The following is a 26385-nucleotide window of genomic DNA, read 5'->3' on the forward strand; positions in this document are numbered from 1 at the left end:
CCACACTAATGACACACGCACTAATCACAATTCAAGTGTTCAAGAGCAAACACGTGGCCGTGGCTACCGTATCGGACAGCACAGGTACAAAACATTTCCACCATAGCAGAAGGTTCTTCTGGGCAGCATTGGTCTAAGAGGTAATGTGATTTGGCCACGGTGACTGAGCTAATGAGTAGCAGGGCTGGAAGAGGACCCAGTTGAACGGAGAACCACACTCTTAACCATCTGGACAGCATCGAAGATCCTCTGTGCCTTCACCCAACACATATTTATGGAGGGCCTACCGTGTGCCAGGCACAGGCAAAACCCATCTCTCCAAGGGACCAGCATCAGCCGGTAAGGGGCAGGGGACAGGGGACGGTCTCTAGTCACCTCTAGGACTTCCTTGCGCACATCGACGATCCGGAACCAGTGCCGGAGCTGGGGGAAGCCGTCCAGCTCGGCGTTGCGTTCCTGCAGGGCCACCTTCTTCTTGCAGGACAGCTGTCGGCTGAAGTATTTCACCAGCTTGCTCTGGGGAGACACAGAGGAGAACAGAGGACACATCTCAGAGACACCACCATAGGAGAACAAGCAAGAATCTTCCCATTGCCTTCACCCTGCCCGAAAACCATCCAACTCCCATTCTATTTTTTTTAGTTTATTTACTTTGACAGACAGAGAAAGAGAGCAAGCAGGGGGAAGGGCAGAAAAAGAGAGACAGAGACAGAGACAGAGAGAATCCCAAGCAGGCTCCACACTGTCAGCACATAGTCCTACGTGGGGCTCGAACTCACCAACAGCGAGATCATGACCTGAGTCGAAATCAAGAGTCAGTTGCTTGACCCACTGAGCCACCCACACACTGCTCCCCTGCAACTCCTATTTTAAAGACTGGTGTCACAGCAGTGAGGAGGGACACACACTGGTAGCACTTTATTGAGGGGAGCCTTTTGGCTGCAATCTTCCACATTTCCACTGCACAAATCCTTGGACCCAACAATTCCACTTCTAAGAACTCACCTAGAGATGCCATCCTGTGCAAAGTGACTGTAAAAAGAATATTTCTTACGGTTCTACTTGCAATGGGAAAAGATGGAAAACACCCTGGGTCCATCAGCAGGAGATTCATAAATGCAGGTATATGCACACAAGGAAACTATGCAGCTATAAAATAAAGTGAGGAAGCGTGCTACCTACTCATACAGAGCAGTCTCTGAGATACATTGATAAATAAAAATAAATAGTTTCCCATGCATGTGGGAAATGTTTACATTTACATATCTTTAAATCTTTTTTAAACTTTTTTAATGTTTATTTATTTTTGAGAGAGAGAGAGACAGAGCATGAGTGGGGAAGTGGCAGACAGAGAGGGAGACACAGAAGCCGAAGCAGGCTCCAGGCTCTGAGCTGTCAGCACAGCGCCCGACGCAGGGCTCAAACTCACGAACTGTGAGATCATGACCTGAGCCAAAGTCAGACGCTTAACCGACTGAGCCACCCAGGCGTCCCTACGTATCTTTATACCTGCAGACACTCTCTGGGAGGATTCCTAATATTCCAGGGAAGGGAAGAGTGAGGAGTGGGAAAGAAGGGTGGGAGAAACATTTTTTTGCTTTTTTTTTTTTAGTTTTTAACTGAAGTATAATCAACATACAGTATTGGATTCGTTTCAGTGTACAACCCAGTGATTCAACAATTCTATGTATTATGCACTATCATAAGTGGGAAAGGGCAGTGACATCTGTCACCATACAAGGTGATCACAATATTATTAACTATATTCCCAATGCTGCATTTTTCATGGGATTAAGAGGTACAAACTTCCAGGTATAAAATAAATAAGCCATGGAGATGAAAAGTACAGCAGAGAAACGTTTCATTTAAACCCTCTTGCACTATGTGAATCTTAATTCACATGCAAATATTCACAAATTCACAAATTCTTTTAGAAATGGATGGACGTGAACCCACGCTTATAGAGAGATGCCTTGACACAAGAAAGGAAAACTAGTTATATAAAAACTAACATTAACAAAAGAAAGGCAATCCACATGCGCGTGAGCAGAGAACGGTACGGAAGACACGCCCCCGACTGCTAATGAGCCACAGGAGACTCTGTGGATGGGGTAAGGAAAAGTGGTTAAACGTAAATATATTTTTGCTTGGTTTCACTCGTTACCCAAAGCCTGCTGTCATCTTTATAACTTAAAATATATTTGCAGGCTCCTGGGTGGCTCAGTTAAGCATCAGACTCTTGATTTCGGCTCAAGTCATGATCTCACGGCTGGTGAGGCACAGCCCAGCAACTCTCAATCCCTCTCTCTCTGCCCCTCCCCTGCACGTGAGCACACGTGCTCTCTCTCTGTCTCTCAAGATAAACAAAAAATAAAATAAATTTAAAATAAAATATTTAAGGGGCGCCTGGGTGGCGCAGTCGGTTAAGCGGCCGACTTCAGCCAGGTCACGATCTCGCGGTCCGTGAGTTCGAGCCCCGCGTCAGGCTCTGGGCTGATGGCTCGGAGCCTGGAGCCTGTTTCCGATTCTGTGTCTCCCTCTCTCGCTGCCCCTCCCCCGTTCATGCTCTGTCTCTCTCTGTCCCAAAAATAAATAAATAAATGTTGAAAAAAAAAAATTTAAAAAAAAAAATAAAATATTTAACATTTAAAACATTTAAAAATAAAATAAATTTAATAAAGATCATTAAATGAAACAAAAATGAAATCCGTAGGTGTGTAAATGCCTTTGGCATTTCAAAGCACTGTCAACCAACATTTATCAGGAAGGCAATCTTGGAATTCTAAGACCACAAAATTTGGAGCGGGGGATGATGGGAGTGGGCATCCGTTGCTTCTGTCCGGCTAGTCTGCGTTCCCCTCTTGCTGAAAAGAGTATTTCTACTTTCTTTGGGGAACCTTCCTTCTTGGGATCCCAGTCCATATGGTTCCAGTAAAGCTGGTTTCACCAACCCACTTCACCCGGGTTGCAGGGTGGGCACGTGACCCAGGCCTGGCCACGGCATTTGGATCAAGGATAACGAGTGAGCCAGACTGGGTCCCCCAAGGACCCTCCCCAGCTACCCTTCCCAAGTGCTCAGGAGACAGCCCTCACTTCCCTTTTCAGTTGGGGGTGGGGAAGGGATATCATCAGAGCAGAAGGTGCCCAGGGCCAGCCCTGCTGCCATATGGGAGAGCTTGCCTGAGACTGAAGCCCATTGGAAGAAACCAGAAAACTCATTTTTCTTCAAGAGTCTTTTATTTATCTTGGGGACAGCACAAGCTGAGAAGGGGCAGAGAGAAGGGGACAGAGAATCTGAAGCAGGCTCTGTGCTGACAGGCTGACCAGCAGCGAGCCTGATGTGGGGCTAGAACTCACAAACCACAAGATCATGACCTGACCCGAAGTCAGACACTCAACTGAGTGAGTCACCCAGGTGCCCCCTGAAAACTCATTTTTAAGTTAACATTAATTTTATTCATCTTACTAATAAAGTGAAAGTTGCCTTCTTCTTGGTAAGTCTACGTTCCATTGCAACAGTGGCACAAAGTTACATCAAGCTAATGTATCAATGTTCCAATTCTCATTTGAAATCTCAATCTAGAGTTTTGGGAGTTTTTTAAGTTTATTTATTTTGAAAGAGAGTGTGTGCACAAGCAGGGGAGGGACGGGGGGGGGGGAGGGGGGAGAGAGAATCCCAAGCAGGCTCCACACTGTCAGCACAGAGTCCAAGGTGGGGCTTATCTCACAAACCATCAGATCATGACCTGAGCCAAAATCAAGAGTCGAACATTTAACTGACTGAGCCACCCAGATGCCTCTCAATCTAGAACTTTAGAATCAAAAATGCCAAAAAGAATGTTTTTTCTCTAACTTACTTCTGAATGAAGAGGGTCTGATCTATCAGTGCATCAGAGCAAGGCTTTCTTTTTTTTTAATTTTTTTTTTTCAATGTTTATTTATTTTTGGGACAGAGACAGAGCATGAACGGGGGAGGGGCAGAGAGAGAGAGGGAGACACAGAATCAAAAACAGGCTCCAGGCTCTGAGCCATCAGCCATCAGCCCAGAGCCTGACGCGGGGCTCGAACTCCCGGACCGTGAGATTGTGACCTGGTTGAAGTCGGACGCTTAACCGACTGCGCCACCCAGGCGCCCCCAGAGCAAGGCTTTCGACTAAGATGTCTACAGAACTCTCCCGTCTGTCTTCTTATTTTCTGACTTGTTTTAACCATTTTCTTTACCCAGGTACAAAAAAACAAAACCAAAAACACTTGAAAGAAATATATTTTGATGGATACACAATCATTCTTTGATTTCCAACACAAAAATTTTCCAGCCCCAGCTATGGAATCAGCCCTCTCTCCAAGGGGGAGCACTGACTGGTTCCTCTAAGTGGGAAATGGTATTTAGAAGCCAAGATTTGGGTGCTTGGTGTGCTTACTGATGTTGGGGTATCATCGTTTCCAATCCCCTCAGTGGACAACCTAGGCAATAGATGTGTGCATGTGAAATGCATCTATGTATATGTCGATGCACAAGCTTATGCCTATATTTATTTTTTCATCTATATGCATCGATAATCAATACCTCCAATCACAATCCAACACCATAGGGTTTATTCTATCCTTTTTTCTTCCCACATCTGTATCGCTCTTCTCAGGCAGTGAGAAAAACAATCCTCAGTATTTTTATTTATTTGCTCAATCTGCTGAATTTAACTTCCCAGTGCATTGGACCATTGTCCTGCTTGGATGCTCCCATCCCAGCCTCTGTTCCTGCTGGACTGACTTCTTACTCAAGCATCACTGCCTGTCTTGTGGAAATTTTCACATATGTCTGATTTGTACAAAGTTTTCTTACTTTTTGCCTATTTACCCTAATGAATAGAATTTCCTTTTTTCCTCATCCTTTCCTGAGTTCTGTCACCTCATTTTTGAGATTAAGTTGTTTTTTCAGATCCTGACCCATGTCAGTGGATTCTCAGATCCTAAACCCAGACATACTCCCATCTCTGCTTTGGTTTATAAAAATTAAATTGATCTAATGTCTGTGTGAAATGTCCAAAATGTTATTTTAAATTTTATTTCACTGAAATTAAAAAATGGAAGCCAGGGGCACCTGGGTGGCTCAGTTGGTTAAGCGTCCGACTTTGGCTCAGCTCATGATCTCATGGTTTGTGAGTTCAAGCCTCGCATCGGGCTCTGTGCTGACAGCTCAGAGCCTGGAGCCTGTTTTGGATTCTGTGTCTCCCTCTCTCTCTCTCTGCCCCTCCCTGCTTGTGCTCTGTCTCTCAAAAATAAACATTAAAAATTTTTTTTCTAATAAAAAAATGGAAGCCATATAAAATATTTTTCTGCTAAATATAACTGCTATTTTAATAGACCTACACTTTACTTTAAAATGAAATTTTAGGGGTGCCTGGGTGGCTCAGTTGGGGAGTGTCTAACTCTTGATTTCGGCTCAGGTCATGATCCCAGGATGATGGAATTGAGCCCTGTGTCAGGCTCCGTGGTTAGCATGGAGCCTGCTTGGGATTCTCTCTCTGTGTCTCTCCCTCTACCCCTCCCCCACTCACATGCTCACACATGCTCTCTCTCAAAAAACAAAGTAAATAAATAAATACAATTGAAATTTTAGCACCTGAATTGAGATGTGCCAAAAGTGTAAAATCCATACCACATTTCAAAGACTTAGTAGGAAAAAAAATAATGTAAAATATCCCATTAATATTTTTATACTGATTACATGTTTAAATGATAGTATTTTGCATATACCGGATTAAATAAAACACATTATTAAAATGAACTTCATCTGTTTCTTTTTAATGTTTATGTTTGAGAGAGAGAGAGAAAGAGACAAAGCATGAATGGGTGAGGGACAAAGAGAGAGGGAGACACAGAATCCGAAGCAGGCTCCAGGGTCCGAGCTGTCAGCACAGAGCCCGACGCGGGGCTCGAACTCATGGACCAAGAGGTCATGACCTGAGCCGAAGTAGAGGCTTAACCTATTGAGCCATCCAGGCTCCCCTCATCTGTTTCTTTGTTAATGTGGCTACTAGGAAATTTAAAATTATACACTTGGCACACATCTGGCACTCTCAATGTATTTCTAAACGACAGTGTTGCTGTAGGGTTTTATACTAAAGAAATAAGTACGTATATTCATGAAGCTTTGCTCTAAGTTGATAATAGCCATGGAAGACTGGAAACAATCCAACTCTTCAACAATAGGGGATGATGTAAATAAATTACAATGTGTCCATATGATCGCATATCATTAAAAACAATATATAAAATATGTATAATATTTATAATGTATAAATAATGCATGAATTTTATAAAACTATACATGTACAGGTGAATAGAAAAAGACAGGTGACTAAGATTACTAAGATTAATAACAATTATGATTAAGATCAAGATTATTAATAATGAGATTACTAATAAGTATTAAGATCAGTAAAATTATTATAATTAAGATTAGTAAAGATTATTAACAATGAGATTAATAAATATTAAGATTATTGATTGAGGGGCACCTGGGTGGCTCAGTCAGTTAGGTGTCCAGCTTCAGCTCAGGTCATGATCTTGACATTCAGAGTTCAAGCCCCGCATCGGGCTCTGTGCTGACAGCTCGGAGCCTGGAGCCTGCTTCGGATTCTGTGTCTCCCGCTCTCTCTGCCCCTCCCCCACTCACATTCTGTCTGTCTGTCTCTCTCTCAAAAGTACATAAATATTTAAAAAGTTTTTCTGGGGCGCCTGGGTGGTGCAGTCGGTTAAGCGTCTGACTTCAGCCAGGTCACGATCTCGCGGTCTGTGAGTTCGAGCCCCACGTCGGGCTCTGGGCTGATGGCTCAGAGCCTGGAGCCTGTTTCCGATTCTGTGTCTCCCTCTCTCTCTGCCCCTCCCCCGTTCATGCTCTGTCTCTCTCTGTCCCAAAAATAAATAAACGTTGAAAAAAAAAATTAAAAAAAAAAAAAGTTTTTCTAAGATTATTGATAGAGATTTCTATTTGCTTCTCTATAGCAAAATTAGAAAATACAATGTATAGGGGGGCCTGAGTGGCTCAGTCGGTTAAGCAGCCGACTTCAGCTCTGGTCAAGATCTCACAGTTCATGAGTTCGAGCCCTGCATCAGGCTCTGAGCTGTCAGCACAGCTGAGCTGGAGCCTGCTTTGGGTTCTGCGTCTCCCTCTCTCTCTGCCCCTTGCCCACCCTTGCTCATGCTCTGTGTTTCTCTCTCTTTCAAAAATAAACATTCACAAAAACACAAAGGAACTGGTGTCATATGAGACAACGCTAAAAAAGAAAACACAATGTATATGTATTACCTGCTTATTAATGGGAAAATGTTTAAAACGAGCAATGGTTTTTTTAGCACCTATGCTACCTAGTTCCAGCAAGAGGGGGACAAACCATTGAGAATGCCACAAGAAGGCAATTTGATTTTAGTCTCAGTTTTAATAGTCACTCACTTTGATTCAGGGATTGCACTTCTAGGAATGCACCCTACAGAAATACTTATACACATGCACACATGGGATAATGGCTGGCTTGCTACTGAAGCAGAGTTAGTCATTTTAAAACTTGAAAACAGTGTTTTAAAAAGTACATGGGGGGGGCGCCTGGGTGGCGCAGTCGGTTAAGCGTCCGACTTCAGCTCAGGTCACGATCTCGCGGTCTGTGAGTTCGAGCCCCGCGTCGGGCTCTGGGCTGATGGCTCAGAGCCTGGACCCTGTTTCTGATTCTGTGTCTCCCTCTCTCTCTGCCCCTCCCCCGTTCATGCTCTGTCTCTCTCTGTCCCAAAAAAATAAATAAACGTTAAAAAAAAAAAAAAAATTTAAAATGGCTGACACAGGGGCGCCTGGGTGGCTCAGTCGGTTGGGCGTCCAACTTCGGCTCAGGTCATGATCTCGCGGTCCGTGAATTCGAGCCCCGCGTCGGGCTCTGTGCTGACAGCTCAGAGCCTGGAGCCTGTTTCCAATTCTGTGTCTCCCTCTCTCTCTGCCCCTCCCCCGTTCATGCTCTGTCTCTCTCTGTCCCAAAAATAAATAAACGTTGAAAAAAAAAAATTAAAAAAAAAAAAAAAAGTACATTGGTGCGCCTGGGTGGCTCGGTTGGTTAAGCGTCCAACTCTTGATCTTGGCTCAGGTCATGATCCCACGATTGTGAGATGGAACCCCACGTCGGGCTCCACATCAACAGCACAGAGCCTGCTTGGGATTCTCTCTCCCTCTCTCTCTCTGCCCCTGCCTGGCTTGTGCACGTGCATTCTCTCTCTCTCTAATTAAATAAATAAACATTTTTTTGAAAAAGGTACAGGGGTGCCTGGGTGGCTCAGTCACTTAAACGTCCAACTTCGACTCAGGTCATGATCTCGCGGTTCATGAGTTCGAGCCCCGCGTCGGGCTCTGTGCTGACAGCTCGAACCCTGGAGCCTGCTTGGGATTCTGTGTCTCCTTCTCTCTCTGCCCCTTCCCAGCTTGCACTCTGTCTCTCTCTCTCTCTCTCTCTCTCAAAAATAAACATTAAAAAAAACAGAGAGAGAGAGAAGAAAGAGCACAGCAGATCTCTCAGACCCTGAGATCACGCTTTTACTGGCAGTAAGTGCACCCTGCAGACTCGCTTGTTTGCACTGATTTGAGGGCTCATTAATAACTGAAAAACCAGAAGAGCACAATATAGAACCAGAGGAAGATGACGCTCCTGTGTCAGTCTTTCATTTTTCATTTCATGCTAGCGTGTTGGAGTAAGAGGCAGTGTCTTACTCCAGGGAAGAGCCAGAACCTTCGGCACCAGAACCAGGCTACCCTGAGCTCCAATCCCTGCTGCACTGCTCACAACCTCACATACGTTTCAAAACTGCTCTAAACCTCGTTTTTTTTCACCTGAAAAATGAAGATTAAAGGACACCTACTTCACAGGATTGTGGGGAGGGTTAAAAGGGATTTTTCGTGCAAAGTGGCACTGAAGAACCACTCCGAATCATAGCTGTGGTGCTGGTTTTGTGCTACATAAGTCACAAGCATCTTCCACAGTTACCTTGGAGGGGTTATGCCCCAAATTTACTAACTACGACCATCCCCAAAAGCATTTCCAAAAAGTTAAAATTAATCTGTTTCAAAGGTATATTCTTTTTTAAAAAGATTTTTTTAATGTTTATTTATTTGAGAGAGAGAGTGGGGAGGGGCAGAGAAGGGCAGGGGACAGGGGTTCCGTGCTGATAGCACAGAGCCCAATGCAGAGCTTAAACCGTGAGATTGTGACCTGAGCTGAAGTCAGATGCTTAACCTAAGCCACCCAGGCACCTTTCAAAATGTATATTCTTTAAAGATCAAATATATCCTTTCTCCAAAGTTTAAAACATACAAAGTTATACTGTAAGAAAATGTGCTTTTGGTTGCGTTTAAAAAAAGAAAAAGCTGTCTTCCTAATTCATCATTTAAATCTTGATTCTGAAATTCATACGATTTAAGTCCACCCAACTTACAGAAATTGCTTAAAAGTAATACATGCTTACTTTGTTAACAATATCTATAAAGCTGGGATTTTTGCTAACTGGCCTTCCTCAGGCTTTTCTCCTAAATAAAGAGTTTTAGTGTTTATTATTCTATGCCTATATATGCCCGTGTTGGATTTCAAATATGGCAAAAGAAATAAGAATGTGGCTTCTTGACATAAATAAAAACAATGCTATCTCAACTTCTTTTTTTTAAGTTTATTTTGAGAGAGGGAGAGAGTGCACACACACATGAACAGGGAAGACAGAGACAGAGAGAACCCCAAGCAGGCTCTGCATGGTCAGCACAGAGCCCGACACGGGGCTCGGTATCACAACCCCAAGATCAAGAGTCGTGCGCTCTTCTGAGACAGCCAGATGCCCCAAGTTTCTTATACCTTTAATTAAGCATTCAGTGTCACAGAAGATTGAAAAACCAGACTAAGCCCTGATGTTGAATGGCAGGAGCTGGGGGCTGGGGGGGGGGGGGGGGGGGCATGTCAATACCCTGCTCAAATACCCATTCTTGAATAGCGGCACCTCCCAAGTGTGGGTACCACTGATAACTTGAGGAGTTCCCCAGGCGTGACTTTAAGTAACAATGGATCCCACAGTAAGAGTGTCCGTCTCTATCCAAATCTCTCCTCACCCCTCTGACCATATATCCAGGAAGCAATCTCTACTCAGTGACACTGCATCTCTAACATTTGCTAATCTCTCTTTACAATAGAGAGCAGGCAGGACACTGCCTTGGGCAGGTAACTAGTGAGCACAAAGTAATGACACTTCTGTTTTCATTGTGTTTATTTTCCATTTAGGGCAAGTGGTACCACTTTTCCATTATGCTAGCTGCATAATGTTTTATTTTTAAATATATATATGTTTTTAAAAATTGAGTTGGCTTGGGGTGCCTGGGTGGCTTGGTCAGTTAAGCGTTCGACTCCTGGTTTCAGCTCAGGTCGTGATCTCGCGAACTTCCTGAGCTCGAACCCCGCATCCAGCACCACAATGAGCATGGAGCCCGCTCGGGATTCTCTCTCTCTCTCTCTCTCTCTCTCTTTCTCTCTCTCAAAATAAATAAACTTAAATTTCTTTTAACAAAAAGTAAAATAAAATTGAGTTGGCTTAAAGTCCATACGAAGATATGGCAAAAAGCACAATGGTGGCATCCAACTAATGAGTTTGGGAAATACTGTTCTACAGAGTAACATTCAAATTCAGACATTATCCGGGGCTCAACTGCAGTCCATTTCTCCTTCCTCACCTCTTTCATTTCCATCCAATTCCCCAACATAGCACCTCAAATGTCGCCTCTCTATGATTTTGCTCAGGCTCCCCCATCTGGAAGTCCTTTCTATGCCTCCCTGTGGAAGATTATACAGATGCCCCAATTCCTCTATGCCTCCTGCCTCCGTACCTTTGCAATGTGCCTTACAGTTAGCTCACAAGACAGGCAGAGTCTGCGCCCATAACTCTTCCATCAGTTGGCAACGCTTCTTGCCTCAGCAGGTAGAAAAAGGCATTGCATGGTTCTACTTGCTGTCTTAGACCTGCCATCTCCAAGAGAATGCGTCCAGGCTAATCGGTGAACCAGCTGAAGGAGGAGATACTACATAGAGCCAAGTCAAGTCTGCCCAAACATCCCAGACAAAGCCATCTCAGCTCAGGCAACAGTCAACTGTTGCCTGGCTGTTGGCTGTGAGCGAGCGCAGCCAAGATCAGAAGAACTGGGAGTCTGCAGTTGACCCCCTGAAGCGTGGTCAGTGAATGTGTACGTTGTATGCAACTAAGGCTTTGTGGTTGTTTGTTACACAGCATTAGTGGGATACACAGCTAACTGAGACACCGCTCCATCCACTCATAGAAATCTGACTCTTCTTTCTCCAGAGTCCATCTCAAATGTCACCTTCTTCAGCAAACCCTTATCAAATCTTCCCTGGCATTTTACTTTTACCTATTCTGTCATAAAATTTATCCCAGTTTCTCTTGCATTTTAACCAGTTGATAATGGGGGTACCTGGGCGGCTCAGTCGGTTAAGCATCTAACTCTTAATTTTGGCTCAGGTCATGATCTCACAGTTGTTCTGAGATTGAGCCACAGTGAGTGTGGACCCTGTGCGGGATTCTCTCTCTCTGCCCCTTCCCCATTCATGTGCTGTCTCTCTCTCTCTCTCTCAAAATAAATTAATAAGCATTAAAAAAATAACTGGTTAATAATGAAGACATTGGATATCTTAAAGGGTGAAGGAGCCCTTTCTAGATCTGGAAGTGTAAATCAAATAAGCATGAGTGTGGAAATAAAAGGCCCATTATTGTGCACTTTCACGTGCCAAGCCCCGGCTGAAGGGCTAACATGCACCCTAGCAGGATATCCACCCATTCCCAGAAGTGGATGTTGTGAAGATCTACAATTTACAGGTGGAGAAATTAGGCACAGAGAAGTTAAGTCATCTGTTTATAATCGCACAGCTAGTAAGTAGAGAGCTGAGATTCAAACCCAAGTCTGATTCCAAAGCCGCAATATTGCAGAAAGGATAACTTTATTTTAACTTTAATTACTTAACAAGCATTTTTTTGTTTAAAAAAAAAAAGCTAGACCATTTCAGGTAAGGCCAAGCCAGGCTTCCTTTGCTCACTCCGCTAAGGCTGGCTGTCTTCTCCCTGGAGGTAATGGAGGTAACTACTGAGACTAGTTTGTCCAGCCCTTTTTCTATGCACATTCGTGTGTGTGTGTGTGTGTGTGTGTGTGTGTGTGTGTGTGTGTGTGTGAACTCTGCAGCAGAACTGGATGTGTAGGGTTGTTTTTTCTTTTTTTTCATGTAAATTGTACCTTATTTTTTGTTCTCAGTAGCAAGCCTCGAGAATCTTTCCCTGTTAGTTCATACAGATCTATCTCATTCTTTTTTAATCTTCTGCATGAAGGATTCCTTTGATAGCAGGGTCAAAAGCCCATGATGGGAGCAGTTCTGTGATATCTGCTGGGGGCATCTTTGTCGGCTATGACAAAGCATTTTCAGGAATAATAGCCGGGAGAGCAGCCACCATTTACTAAATAGTTGCGGTGAGCCTGGCGCGGTGGGGTAAGTGCTTTGAGTGTGTTTGTTCATTTTTAATCCCATGCAACAATGCTAGCGGTGAGGCTGGGGTTCTGAGCCCATTGTGTGAACAAGAAAACTGAGGTGTCCACAGGTTAAACGACTTACCCAGATCCACACAACAATTTAAGTAAGGGAGCCACGGCATGATCTAGAGCTCCCTCCCTGAAGGAAGATGCTGCACTAGGGGTTGCTCATGGGTCCTTCCCACAGAAGTGGAAATCCAAAGTTGGGCATGGACCCTTCACGCATCTCGGGAAGGTCCCCACGTATTGTGGGAGAAGTGAGTTTCTAAATTCCAGTTCCGAGACTTTGGCAGGTCATGTCAGCTCCCTGAGCCCCTACTTTCTCATTGGTAAGATGGACATATTCCTCCCAGGCCTGCCGAGACATCACGTGAGATACTGTCTGTGCAGAAGGCAGGCTGAGCCCTCCCCTGACACAAATACCGTGCCCTAACTCTCTGTCGAAGGAATGTTTGAATTCTGGGAGGTGTTTCCAGAGTCACCCAGAGACCAGACCCACACCTGCCCAGGACCAAGAATCCAGGGGCATCCCTCACTCCGATGCATTAGGAACGAGGCAGAGAGATGTGTTTAGGAAGCAGACGGAGTAGGGAAGAAGGGCAGGGAGGGCTGCCACAGGACCAGGGCTTCCCCTTGAGGCAAAGAGGAACAAGAATTCCTTGTCCTTTCAGGACAAGAGCGCAGCTCATCCAAGCAGGGGGAAATCCCAGAAACCCACCCTAAGCGTGAAGCTGGACTAGGCAGAGAGCAAACAACACTTCCCAAATGGGTACCCTGGGAATCAGCAGCTGCCCCCACCAGGTCCCCAAGATTGGTGGTTAGAATAACAGCAGCGATCAGCCAACAGGGGTTCTCCCCGAGCCAAATGCTGCGATAAACACACCTTATGAATTGTCTATTTAATTTTCACAATGACACGGCCATACAGGTCCAATTGAGGCCCCGTTTAAAGTTGAGAAATGGTCATGTTGCATCTCTAGGTTATTGCAGGTGAGATTTAGTTGCTTATTTCTGTGCATGTATATCTTACAATTTTTCCATAAGCTTGAATTAATTATATGATAAGTGGCTGCATATCTCATGAAACTCAGACATTTACCAACAAGAGAGACACGGGCATTGTCAGCCATTTCATTAAGTTTTATATTTTTACTGTATTTCTGAAGATTACATGAAATCACGTGTATCAATACTTGATATCTATCTATAGATATAGATATAGATATATAGATATAGATATAGATATATGATAGGTAAAATGTCAACCATTTCATTAAATAAGTTTGCATATAAATGTTTATGGGGTGCCTGGGTGGCTTAGTCACTTAAGCGTCTGACTCTGGATTTGGGCTCAGGTCATGATCTCACGGTTCGTGGGACTGAGCCCCATGTCGGGCTCTGTGCTGACACACAGAGCCTGCTTGGGATTCTCTCTCTCTCTCTCTGTCTCTCTGCTCCACCCCACTTGTTCCCTCTCTCAAAATAAACATTAAAAAAATTTATATATAAAAATTCATATATAGGGGCGCCTGGGTGGCTCAGTCGGTTAAGCAGCCGACTTCGGCTCAGGTCATGATCTCACGGTCTGCGAGTTCGAGCCCTACGTCGGGCTCTGTGCTGACGGCTCACAGGCTGGAGCCTGTTTCAGATTCTGTGTCTCCCTCTCTCTGACCCTCCTCCGTTCGTGCTCTGTCTCTCTCTGTCTCAAAAATAAATAAACGTTAAAAAAAATTTTTTTTAATTCATATATATAACTGTTATACATGTAATAATTTATACTATGTAGAACTATAGATGTAACTATATAACTATATATAATATATATAGTTACATATCTACTAAGCATTTCATAGACATTATTTCATTGAATCTTTACAAAGTGATATCCCATTTTACAGATGAGGAGACTGAGGGCCATAGAGTTTCTGCAGCTCTCCAAGGTATCAGATGATTTTACATATTAGCTTCCTCCTTCCCCAAGTTCCTGACCATAAGAATCATCTGGAGGTGTCTGTTCAAAAATCAACCTTCCAGACCCATTCCCTAGAAAGTCTGATTCAGTGAATCTGGGGAAGGGCCAAGAATTCATAAAAAACATAAGCATCCCAATGACTCTGAGTGTCAGGCAAGCATAAGAGACATCCATCTAGGGCGCCTGGGTGGCGCAGTCGGTTAAGCGTCCGACTTCAGCCAGGTCACGATCTCGCGGTCCGTGAGTTCGAGCCCCGCGTCGGGCTCTGGGCTGATGGCTCAGAGCCTGGAGCCTGTTTCCGATTCTGTGTCTCCCTCTCTCTCTGCCCCTCCCCCGTTCATGCTCTGTCTCTCTCTATCCCAAAAATAAATAAACGTTGAAAAAAAAAAAAAAAAGAGACATCCATCTACTGTCTGCATTATGTAATGAAAGCAGTTTGTTTCCCTGATACGCTTAAGCATCCGGATCCTTAGGCAATAAAACCAGGGCACAAACTGAGTTCTGGAAGACGGTGCAGCACCCTAGCCATGCAGTTCCCTTCCAGAGCTGTGGGTTCCTGTGAGCAGCAGGTATTTACAGAGCAGCACTGAGGCACACGACCCTGTCCAGGGCCCCGGGTACCCCAGGAGCAGCCTGGACCAATCCAGGCCTGAAGGAGCTCCCAGTGGGGCAGATGAGACAGATGTGCAAACACAAATCCTGAGGCCAGCTAAGAGGAGCCAGAACAGAAGAGCAGCCAGGGTTTAGCCTAGGTACCAAGGATGCAAAATTAAGAGAACAGCAAAATTAAGAGACCAGCGTGCCACGATCACAGGATGATAATTATGAGAGTTCTATGTTTAGTCTAGAAGCAAGGCTTGTCATTCATTCATTTACAGTGTGTGTGTATGTGGTGGTGTTTTTTTTTTTAAGGTGCTTTCTAAATACCAAGAGCTAGGGATACAAAATCAATTATACATCCTCCCTGCCCCAAGGCAAGGCTACACCAGCTATTCTAGCTGTGGCCTGAGGACTCCTGCCCCAAGGCCAGCCGCCTGCCGATAAATACAGAAATTGAGAGCATTTAGTTACTTCGATAGCTATTTGACAGAGTGCTTTTATGTCTGTTGAATCTAATATTTTCAAAGTGAGGCTCGTACTTTGTTTGGGTATTTCGGTCCCTTTCATCTTTCCGCTAAGTCATTTTATATTTTACAAAAGCGTTGTCTACAAAGTATCGGGAAAACAAAAACGCTGATTCTTTGCCCCAGAGGGTGTGAGGGGCACTGACCTCCACACTCGGGGATGGGAGGGGGGCGGTGGGGGTTGGGGAGGGGGGATTTCAGTGATAAAGCTTCATCCCTCTACGTCAGTAAATAAATTACTTTCCACAATGGTTTCGAGAATTCTCCCTTATAAGAGCACCACAACAATGCTGAAGTAGGTGTTAGATTGTTATTAGCATGCTACAGATGGGGAACTGAGGCTCAGAGACATTGGAATCCTGCCGAGATCACACAACTGAAGAAGCACCGCGTTAGAATTTAAACTCAGGGTCTGATTACCAGTCATGTGCCTTCTTCACAAGAACTCTGTGTTGAAGCAGAGGGTCCGAACAGCCTAGAGGTCAAGTTTGAGACGCGCAACTGGAAATGGTCTTTGTATGTCCTCACCCTGCCAGGTGCCCTAATTTATTTTTAGGTCACCCTCAATTCAAGTCCATGCAGAGCTGAACTGTAAAAGGTCCAAAGATTCCACCTGCAAGTGAAGAAACACAGCACTCCTGGAAATAGCACATCCACGCCGAGCCCACCACCTGCCTTTGCAGGGAGGGTGCAAAATAAGGTCTCTGGGCCTTGGGGTCCTAAGGATCCTGGGGAGTCTCAAGAGAGAAGAATGCAGAGATGTAGTTCTCTATCTGCACACCAGGGGGCAGCCTGGCACCTTCCACTGCAGATGGAAAAATTTTTTTCAGACCCTCCTGGATCTGAGCATCGTCAGTGCCTTATTACTGTACTCTGTATTAGCATGATGGGAAATTTAGCCGCATAAACAAAAAAAAAATTGTTTAAAGTCAAGACATGTGACAGAGCTATAAATAATCATGTCTGAAATCTCTAATGTGAAATGGGGAACTTTTCACTTAGAATCTCAAACAAGATAAACCCTACCACCCATGGACAAGCCCCTGGGGTTTGGTTTGCTGGGGCCCAAAACCATCACTGCTTAGGTACTATTTTGTTTTGTTTTATTATTTTTTTAAGTAATCTCTACACCCAATGTGGGGTTCGAACTCACAGCCCAGAGATCAAGAGTTACATGCTCTTCCAACTGAGCCAGCCAGGTGCCCCCTAGGGGCTTTTTTTTTTTTTTTTTTTTTTGGAAAATAACTGAAGCAAGGGTCCCTGGGTGGCTCAGTCGGTTAAGCATCAGACTTCGGCTCTGGTCATGATCTCACAGTTCATGGGTTCGAGCCCTGCCTTGGGCTTTGTGCTGACAGCTCAGAGCCTGGAGCCTGCTTCAGACTCTGTGTCTCCCTCTCTCTCTGCCCCTCCCTCACTCATGCTCGCTCTCTCTCTCTCTCTCTCTCTCCCTCTCTCAAAAATAAATAAATGCTTAAAAAAATTTTAAATAAAATAACAAAAGCAGAGTATGTGAAAGCTGGAAGGGAGGGCAGGGCAGATTGAGCATCTTCTAGTGACCTTTCACAAATCACCTTCACATAAACCTCACGGCAACACCAAGGGGAGGGTCTCATCTCCCACCCATTTTACACACGAGGAAACTGAGGCTCAGAAATGTGGCATCCCGGGCCTTAAAATCACACGGAGGGAGAGGCAGGCTCCAGAATGCTCTGTACCCCTCACGGCTGCCTGTCGGCAAGCACCCCACTATTCCTGCCTTCTGGCTACCAGGCACCGGCCAAGAGCAGGACACTGGAGCCATGAACCCACGGCGCCCCACCTCTGCACTTCTTCCTGCTGCCCGGAGCTCCTCCAGCTGCAGGCACAAATGGCACTTTCCTACCCTTCGGGTGCCACCCCTTCCCACCCCCCACCCCCCCCGCGAATGTCACCATCACACCACCCTGCTTTTTTCCTCGGTAGCACTTATCGTTAGCCCACAAATGATCCTGTTGATTGGTTTCCATGGTTACGCCCCCCCATCAGCCCCATCACACACACCCATCAGAATGCCAGCTCAAAAGAGCACCACAGGCTTTGCCCCCCCCCCCAATCCCCCCCAGCAGGCAGAGCAACGCCTGGCACACAGTCAGTACTCAAGACATTTTTCTTGGTGGTTCATTGCGAGTGAGGGCCAGGCCTCTCCCAGTGAGTCCCAACCCCTCTTCCAGCGGGCGCTGCACGTTCAGAACCACGGCCCTGGCTCTAAGGCCAAGGCTGTGGGTTCCCAGGGCCCGCAGCAGGCTCAGCCACCCGACGCCTTCCCGCGGTTGCCAGGGCGACCATTGTCATAACATCCCCAGCGCTCTCTCTCTCGGTGGTGGGGCCAGCTGACAAGGGAGAGAATTATTCCACTGGATAACATCTCAAGTAACCCGCCCAATATGCATCCGCAGGCAAATTCCCTGCTGAGGGCTGGAGGCCTGGGGGATGCGCCCTTCCTCCTCTCTCCACCCCAGTTCCCAGTGAGGGCAGCATCCCTCAGGCAGAGCACACAGGACCCCCCAGTCCAGGCTGTCCACCAGGCCAGGGATGCTGACCAGGCCACCTCCTTCTGCCGGAAAATGTCCGCTGCATGCCCGCTTGGAATCAAAACCCTCATTGCTGCTGGTGGCTTTTCCTTTTCTTTACATTATTATTGCTAACAAACATTATAACAATAGGAGGAAAAGAGAGCTCACGGATTTAATGAGCACTTACTAGATGCCAGGCCCACTGGTAACTTTTTCACATAATCATTATTATAAATTTTAACATTTATGCTATAACTCGGGATGCCTGGGTGGCTCAGTCATTGAGCATCCCACTTTGGCTCAGGCCACGATCTCGTGGTTGGTGGGTTCGAGCCCCACCTCAGGCTCTATGCCGACAGCTTAGAGCCTGGAGCCTGCTTCCATTCTGTGTCTCCCTCTCTCTCTGCCCCTCCCCCGTTTGTACTCTGTCTCTCTCTCCCTCAAAAATAAACATTAAAAAATTTTTTTAATATTTATGCTATAACAAAACATGCTAAAATACAGAATACAGTAGTATACATACTATATAATATATATTTGTATATAAATCATAGATAGGAATTCATAGACCTATAATATATAATTAGAAATATAACAGTATTTATAGGATGTATTTCGAATGATAAAACTGACATTTGCTGATACTTCTTATATGCCAGCCTGAGCCTACTGTTTTGCTACATCATTATGCAAATAGTGATGCTGTTATCAATACACTATTCTATACAACAGAGTCCCAAATCCCAAACGTAACCATAGCTAAGTTTTACTGAGCACTTATTATGTGCCAGGCATTGTACTAAGTGCTTCATTAATATTTTCTTGCATTCACACACTAAGGGCTGAGAGCCCAGTTTTTCCCAACATGAAAATAGAAACTGGAGGTACAGAGTGACAATGTAACTTGCCTAAAAATCCCCTGGCAAACAAGCAGAGGCCGCAGCGGCCCCCATGCCTCCTATCCCATTCCTGATTTTCACAACACACTTGAAAATGGTCCCGCTTGCCTGTTTCCGATGCTGTGTCTCCCTCTCTCTCTGCCCCTCCCCCGTTCATGCTCTGTTTCTCTCTGTCCCAAAAATAAAAAACGTTGAAAAAAAAAATTAAAAAAAAGAAAATGGTCCCGCTTTACTTCCAGCGGAACCCCCTGGGGACAGTGTTAGAAATACACATGCTGAGCCCCTGCTTGCCCCGACCCACACATGCAGGATCAAATACACTCGGGGCCACAGGGGGGCTTCTCATTTCTTTTAAACAAGATCCCCAGATAGTTCCGACAAAGGCAAAAAGTCTAGAACCACTGCCTTCGGGGGTTTTTGTGTTGTTGGGTGTTTCTTTTTTTTTTTTTTTTTTTAAATCACTCATTACCACTGCAGTGCCAATTAGGTGATCTGATTAAATTAATGAGTCTTGAGGGGCTGAAATTCCAGAGAGGACAGTTTCAAGTGATGTATGGAGTACCTACAATCCTAAAAAGGAGAAGAAGAAGGGAGAAAAACAAGATGCAGTGCCCCCTAAGGCAATCTTAGGCTGGCGACAGGTGGAAATGCTCCCAACCTTTCTGGAACGAGGAGGGCCTGGGTGAAGAGTGATAAGTAATAACACACATTTTGTCCAGGGCTGACTTTTTAGGGGAGCAAAAAGCCAGCCATCTAAATCACCTCCCACTGCCCACCCCTCTGCCCTCTGCAATCATTCACCAGGGACCAAGCTGGGCAGAGAAACATAAGCTCTTAAGGTGGGGGTCCACCCTCGGAACCTACATTTTTAAAAAATTGTTTATTTATTTTGAGAGAGAGATGGTGCAAGCAGGGGAGGGACAGAGAAAAGAGCGGGGACAGAGGATCCAAAGCAGTCTCTATGTTGAGAGCAAAGGCCCAACGCAGGGCTCGAACTCACAAACCGTGAGATCATGACCTGAGCCGAAGTCAAAAGCTTAACCGACAAGCCACCCAGGCGCCCCTGCACCTACATTTTGAACCATGAGACTTCCGGGTAACAAAGATAGATGTAAAAGGAAGAAAGAAGGAAAAGAAGGAAGGAAGGAGCAAGTATTGCACTAGAGGAAGCATGGCTGGGGAGGAATCAGGCAGAAGTTCTAGATGCCATATCTGTCATCAATGGACAGCTGGGAGACAAAGGTAGATGCAATCAGTAGCCAAAAATATCCGTGGAGGGGTTGCCCTGAGCAATATGTTGCCTTATTACCCGCTGCTTAAACTACAGGAAAAGTAGAACTAAGATCCCAGAAATAAAGACCAGAGGCATCAGGGGAAAAACACAAAACACACGGGCACTAAAAGGAAGTCTCTTTTAGGCAACAGCTTAACTTTGGCCATGGAAGCCTGTTCTGTCCACAGCTGCACTGCTCAGTAGTCCAGCCAGCGACTCAACATATGTGGCTACACACAAGGAAATTAAAATGAACAAAAGTAGATAAATATTTAGCACAGTGAATAAACAGTGTCAGGGCAGCTTATGGGCACCCCTGACCAAAAATCCAGAAAGTGAGAAAAAAAAAATCCAGAAAGCACCTCTCCTAGTCATTATGTGACATCAGGCAATCAGAGAATTCAATTCCCAAAGAATGTCCTTAGAATTTGAGCTTAGAATTGTGTGAGACAAACTACTTTCTAGAATGGGTTGGCATCTTTAAGTTCTGGGAAAATCCAGGATGAATAACAGACATATGAGATAATTAAACCCATAGTATTAATATTTGAATTAAAGAGTTCGAGCCTTTGGAGTATTTATTTTCTATTCCCTTAAAGTTTTAAATAATTTGGCCAGTTAGAATAAGACTTCACCTTTCTGGTTTGAAATGTGTAACTGAATAACTGACTTAGACGTGCATTTTACATTGAAATCGTGTCCAATTTATGTACACTATTGGGAAGGGGCTTAAGTAAGGCCCAGCACATTTTTATAAGCTTGATATTTTACGATTTATACGTCTATGTAAATAGTTGGGAAGGCTTGTTTGTCAACAATTAGAGCATGGCTTTTTTTTTTTTTATTATTCTTTTATTTTATTTTATTTTTTTTTTCAACGTTTATTTATTTTTTGGACAGAGAGAGACACAGCATGAACGGGGGAGGGGCAGAGAGAGAGGGAGACACAGAATCGGAAACAGGCTCCAGGCTCTGAGCCATCAGCCCAGAGCCCGACGCGGGGCTCGAACTCACGGAGCGCGAGATCGTGACCTGGCTGAAGTCGGACGCTTAACCGACTGCGCCACCCAGGCGCCCCAATTTATTCTTTTTTAAATGTTTCTTTATTTTTGAGAGAGACAGAGACAGTGTATGAGCCAGGGAGGGGCAGAGAGAAGGGGAGACAGAATCTGAGGCAGGCTCCAGGCCTCAAACTCACAAACCGTGAGATCATGACCTGAATGTAGGCTCCCAAGCAGGCTCTACACTGTCAGCACAGAGCCCAACGCGGGGCTCAATCTCACGAACCATGAGATCATGACCTAAGCCAACACCTTGGCTTAACCAACTGAGCCACCCAGGTGCCCCTAGAGTATGTTTAAAAAAAAAAAAAAAATCCTGTATATTAAATTTACAAATATGGTTTAAATTGTTTGACAATGCTTAAATTCACTACAGTTGTCAGCGGAAGCAAAGATGATGCAAAATCCCCTCTATAGGACCGCCGAATTTGCTAGACTTACACAAACAGGGTAATACTATATAGAAGCTGAACTAAAAGCATAAGGACAGTGAGAGTATGGAACTTTTCCATAAAGGGTATGGCTTTAATAAACTGTTAATTTTAAAACCAGAAAAGAATTACATAAAAGTGAACATTCAGTTCTTCAGCTGCCTTAACCACATTTCAAGCACTCAGTAGCCACACATGGCCTGTGGCTATTGCGTTGGACCCCACAGATACAAAATATGTCCATCATCTCATGGTGGGGAGGGGGGAGGATTCTTCTAAACCACACGCCCAATTTTAGCAGATCTCTTAGGAAATGAACACTCCAAAGCCCTTTCCCTTGAACACACAATATAACTCTTTCCAAGATTTGCAGGATTATCCCTATGGCAAATGCAGGCTCCTGAAGGAAATGGGGCATAGGCATGGAGCAGATCTGAGTGGGAGAGGTGGAGAACAGAGCAGGGGCTGTGAAATTTACCCCAGAATGAGGGGAATCTGTGAAATCCTTCAGGAGGAAGCACAAAGGCTATAAATGCATCCACTAACCTCGTTCCTGTTTTATTTTATAAGGATTTTTGCCAAACTCTCAATATTACTGTCACCCTGACCCTTGCTTTATACTGAGCAGCTCTGGATGGGAAATCAGGGAGTGGTTTAAGTGAGTTTTATGTTTTTTCCCCAGTTGGTAAATTTCACACACACAGGAAAGGATTCTGACCCCAAAATACAGCTGGAAATGTTCAAATGAGCCAGAAAATGGTCCAGCCAAGATGAACCATACAACATCACTATGCTTTTTGGGGTTTTTTAAGAGTTTTTTTATTTATTTTGAGACAGAGAGAGCACAGGAGGGGCAGAGAGAGAGGGAGAGAGAATCCCAAGCAGGCTCTGCACTGCCAGCTCAGAGCCCGATGTGGGGTTTGAACCCACAAACTGTGAGATCATGACCTGAGCTGAAATCAAGAATCCAATGCTTAATGGACTGAGCCACCCAGGCACCCCTCACTAGGCTTTTTGAACACACAGGTGACAAAAGACTAACATAAAAGACAGCCCCTCCCCCCCAATTCAACTCCCTGTCCTTCAATTAAGTGGCTGTGGGACGTCTCATGGACTCATTTTTCTATTAAATGAGAGGTTAAAAAATGGCTGCTCTCCAGAGTGACTCCAAGTTCAAAAATTCCACGATCATTCCCATAGGTGACACCAACGGGGCAAGGGCAAAAGTATCCCACGTAGGTTTACACTAGTCTCGGCTCTGCTGGGCAAGGAAAAGTTATTTTTCTGTGTCTCTGTGTTGCACCTGGGACCTTGGCAACAGGGTCAGTGTTCAGGGGAGAATACTTGCCAGGCGGGTGGGGCGCAGGGTTGGAGCATGACCCCCCGGGTTTGTTCTACAAGCACACAAAGCTCCAAGCAGGGAGACTTGGACACACGTGGCTACCGTACAAAGAGTGCCACGCCGAGAGCTGTTCCAAAGACCAGGTTCCCAGCTGGCTCTCTCCTGAACAAGCTGACAGAACCTCACTCAGCAAATCACTTAAGCCAGCACGGTCCAATAGAACTTTCTCTGCTGAGGGCAATGTTCTGTATCTGCGCTGTCCAAGACGGTAGCCAGTGGCCCCATGTGGCTGTTGAATACTTGAAATGTGGCTTTTGCGTGTAACTGAGAAGCTGAATTCAAAGTTGTATTGACTATTAATTAATTTAGCTTTCAACAGCCATGTGCAACTAATCAGTGGCTACCATCTTGGACAGCAAGATGCAGCCCTTTCTCCAAGGTATTTCTTCCCTCAACCCCGTTTCTTCCCCCTCAGCGAAAAGCCATTCCTGTTCCTTTCCACTTTCCAGGTGTGTTTGGGGGTTGAACAAAGGGATGACTACAGAGGGCTGAGGATTTGCTGAGAGAAGGTCCCTTCAGAAGTGTGGTGCCGTTGAGCCAAGCTGGGGGCATTCTCCCACTTGCTGTGGTGGTGGACAGAAGCCCAAGGTCCTGAGGATGTCACCCAAGGAAGCTTTCCGGTGGCCTACATGCTTTCCCTTTCTCCCCAAAAGATGCATTCCATAGATCCCCAACGCATGCTGATGACCATCCCAATGCCTTACCTTGGCCAGCGGGGCCCTGCCCACTTCTCCCCGATCATGAACCCCACAGCCTCTCACTCCAAGTCCACAAGAAGACCCACTGAATGAAACTCTGATGGTGACACAGCAGTGTGTCTTCTACAAGGTGATTCTGATGCACATGCTGGTTTGAGAGGTCCTGCTCTAGAACTTTCTGTGCTTCTGAAATGACGTCCCTGTCCTTTGACCTTCTGCTCATGCTTCAAGTTCTAGCTCAAATGCTCACTCTCCCCGGAAGCTCTCTTTCTTCCCTACCCAGAAGTATAATCCTCATCTTACCACCCTCAATTCCTAAGGCACAATGTTTACGCCTGCCCCCTAAAACGTATTCCCTTGTATTAGAGTTATTTATATTCACGTCCTAATTCCTCCACCAGATTTTACATATCAAAGGGCAGGGGGCCTTGTCTTTTTTCATCTCTGCATTCTCCCCACTCTGAGCACAGTGGTTTCCCCCTGCTGGGAAGCCATTAATCCACAGAATGGATCCACGAATGAATGAAGGATATGACCGAATGAACGAATGAAAGGCCTTCTCCATGCACAAAACCCACAGCCGCCCAATTGGTCCTGGGTTTGGATTCCCAGCCTGGACTCTGGAGTACTTTTTTTGTTTTGTTTTGGCTTGTTTGGGGGGTGTGGTGGGGGTTTGGTGAAAAAGAGATACAAACACAACAGATTGGCAACTCCAACCATCTGCTACCAACCTAGCGATGAGGTTGTTGACAGCAAAGAGAAGTGAAAAGCTACTTTCCACAGAGAAAGAGAGAAAGAGAGAGAGAGAGAGAGAGAGAGAGAGAGAGAGAAAGAAGTTGTTTTCTTCTTGTGACCCCCTTTCATATGGTAACTGTGCTACCACACTGCTGACCCACAGCCCCTCCTTGGACCGTGCCTCCCAACTGTCTCAGCAACTAAAATACGGCAACAGCAGGCTCCATGTTTCAGGCTCTTCGTGTATACTCTCTTGAACCTACCAGGTTGGCCTCACTGTCAACATGACAAAAGCAAGAGGTCAACTGACTTGCTTGGCACGAGTCTGGCCGGACAGTGGCACAGCTGACCCCGGGGCCATCTGGCTCCGAAGCTGCAGCCCTTTCACGAGCCATGGCAGCCAGCTGAGCTGGTAAAAGAGGGAGCCAGAGGCCAAGGTTGTGATTCAAGTCCAGCAGGGTCCATTAGTGACTATGTATCTTAGAACAAGTCGTATCACTCAAGCTCGTGAGAACAGAGGGAACAGGAGACTGAATAGCTTAGGGGTCCCCACCCTCTGTACCACAATCCTATTCAGGGACCCTCTAAGAAGATGCCATGGTGTCCTGTGCATGTTTACAGAGGACACATGTTTCCCTGAAATCTCAAAGGCAGCTACAGGCCTCAGCAGGAAAACACTGTGCAGCTGTAAGAGGCCAGACCACCTAAGGAGGAAAGAAGCTTGCAGCTACGAACAAGATCCCCCTCTCAAGGAGTTCAGAACCTAGAGAAGCGAATAGGTACATACACAGCTCCTTCACCTGATTGTAGAGGGCAGTGGGCACTGTAGTAGAGGCATAAGCAAAGTACTCTAAGGATAGAGAGATGATGTCTGGGAGGGACAATCTGAGCTAATTCCCTGGAGGAAGTGACATCCAAACAGGTCTTGACAGATACTGATAACTTCCTGTGTTCCAAATTACTATTCATTGCCCCCTACACACCCATGAACACACCTTATACTGGCTTCTTTCTACTTGAGCAGACAGGAATCACATGTAGGTGGGAGGTTGAATTAGATGAGTCTTGATGTTCCTTTCAACCCTGGAATCCTATGATTTCAGAGATCTGGGGCCTAACCTATCTTCTATCCACCTATCCATCCATGGAACCATCCACCCACCATTTGTCCATCCACCCATCCATCTATCCACACAACAATCCATCCGCCATCTACCCACAGACCCACCCATCCACGCAACCATCCACCCACTATCTGTCCATCCACCCATCCGTGCAACCATCTATCCATCACATATGCATTTCACGCATGGTACCTGCCTAGTACCAAAAAGTGAATATACAAGGAAGCCAGGATTGACTCCTATCTTGAAAGCGAATGACACTGGGGCACATGGGTGGCTCAGTCGGTTAAGCATCCAACTTTGGCTCAGGTCATGATCTCATGGTTTGTGAGTTCAAGCCCCACATCAGGCTCTGTGCTAACAGCTCAGAGCCTGGAGCCTACTTTGGATTCTGTGTCTCCCTCTCTCTGTCCTACCCCCCTTGCACTCTGACTGTATCTCTCAAAAATAAATAAACATTAAAAATTTTTTAAAAAGCCAATGACATCATAATGGGTATATCAGGCTATGTGTAGT

General features: G+C 45.4%; 1 protein-coding gene across 3 annotated transcripts in view; it reads right to left on the reverse strand.

Annotated features, from left to right (window-relative positions):
• Positions 1–26385, reverse strand: part of KSR2 (kinase suppressor of ras 2) — a 445437-nt gene that overhangs the window by 352997 nt on the left and 66055 nt on the right. For all 3 annotated transcript variants that reach the window (XM_086681797.1, XM_086681798.1, XM_086681799.1), the window contains exon 2: positions 376–516. In XM_086681797.1, the coding sequence (XP_086537923.1) occupies positions 376–516 (141 nt within the window). The remainder of the gene's footprint in view (positions 1–375; positions 517–26385) is intronic.

The sequence above is a fragment of the Puma concolor genome, chromosome D3, assembly GCF_028749965.1.
Source record: "Puma concolor isolate L17-30 chromosome D3, mPumCon1.1.hap2, whole genome shotgun sequence".
Lineage (NCBI taxonomy): Eukaryota > Metazoa > Chordata > Mammalia > Carnivora > Felidae > Puma > Puma concolor.